The 1,015-nt window shown below is 57.8% G+C and overlaps 1 protein-coding gene across 1 annotated transcript; it reads left to right on the forward strand.

Moving 5' to 3' along the window:
* Nucleotides 1-442: 442 nt before the first annotated feature.
* On the forward strand, nt 443-835 carry LOC124893549 (translation initiation factor IF-2-like; the record flags this gene model as incomplete). The annotated part of the gene is made up of 1 exon (XM_047404521.1): nt 443-835. A coding segment is annotated over one exon (393 nt), but the record flags the coding sequence as incomplete, so codon positions are not given.
* Nucleotides 836-1,015: the final 180 nt, after the last annotated feature.

The following is a 1,015-nucleotide window of genomic DNA, read 5'->3' on the forward strand; positions in this document are numbered from 1 at the left end:
ATATTCCAAGACCCAAACCTCAGCCTACCGTCCCGCCCTCCACTGCCCCCTCCCCCCCCTCCCACGGCCAAACCTTGGCCTCCCTCCCACTCCCGCTCTCTCCTCATCCCCCGCCCCCACCACGGCCCCACGCCCCAACCCCTCGGACATGACTCTATCCGCCCATTACCACCCACAGCCACAACTACACGAAAGTATACAAAAATATACAGATATACACGATGGTAGTATCAAAGCAGCAGCAACAAAGAAATACAAGGCTCACACAAATTCAAAGGAATACTCCCGAAACAAAACTATACTCAATAATGGAATATGCAATACTGAAATAATACTAAGAATGGAATATGCAATAATGAAATAAAATAAAATATGAAATAACGAAAATAACAAAAGTTAGAGGTCACCGGATTACGCTTGGGGCTGCGGCTGCTGGAGACAGAGCGGCGGGTGGCGGCTGGGGACCGGGCGGCGGCTGGCTGGGGACAGGGTGGCGGCTGGGGGGAGGGCTGGTGTACCCCTTCGGGGGGGTACGGGCAGGACAGGTAAGGGTGGGGTGGGGGTCTGCACAACCGGGGGGGGGGGGGGACCGGCTTGGAATCGGAGGTCGGCGCCGGAGGGTGGCGGGGAGCGGCGACGGGGTCGGTGCCGCGGACCGGAGTTCGGTGCCGGCGGTGGAGTCGAGTCGGCGCCGGGGACCGGGGACCGGTGCGGGAGAGAGGGAGAGAGGGTCGGCGCCGGAGGTCGGCATCGGAGCCGGAGGTCGGGCCCGGAGGTTGGGTCGGGTCGGCACCGACGGTTGACGACGGCGACGGGGGCCGGTGACCGGAGCTAGCGAGAGAAGGGGTAGGGAGGAAGAGAGAAAGCCGTTAGAGAGAGATGAGAGCCGTTAGGTCCGAATTCGCCACACCTAACTTCTGTTGGGAGAATCTACAAAATATCACCTTTCTTCATGTTGATTACAAAAAAAATATTTTTCGTATTCGACAACAAATGTGAAAAGAAGTGAGTTGGT

The sequence above is a fragment of the Capsicum annuum genome, unplaced genomic scaffold (genome assembly GCF_002878395.1).
Source record: "Capsicum annuum cultivar UCD-10X-F1 unplaced genomic scaffold, UCD10Xv1.1 ctg61456, whole genome shotgun sequence".
Taxonomy (NCBI): domain Eukaryota; kingdom Viridiplantae; phylum Streptophyta; class Magnoliopsida; order Solanales; family Solanaceae; genus Capsicum; species Capsicum annuum.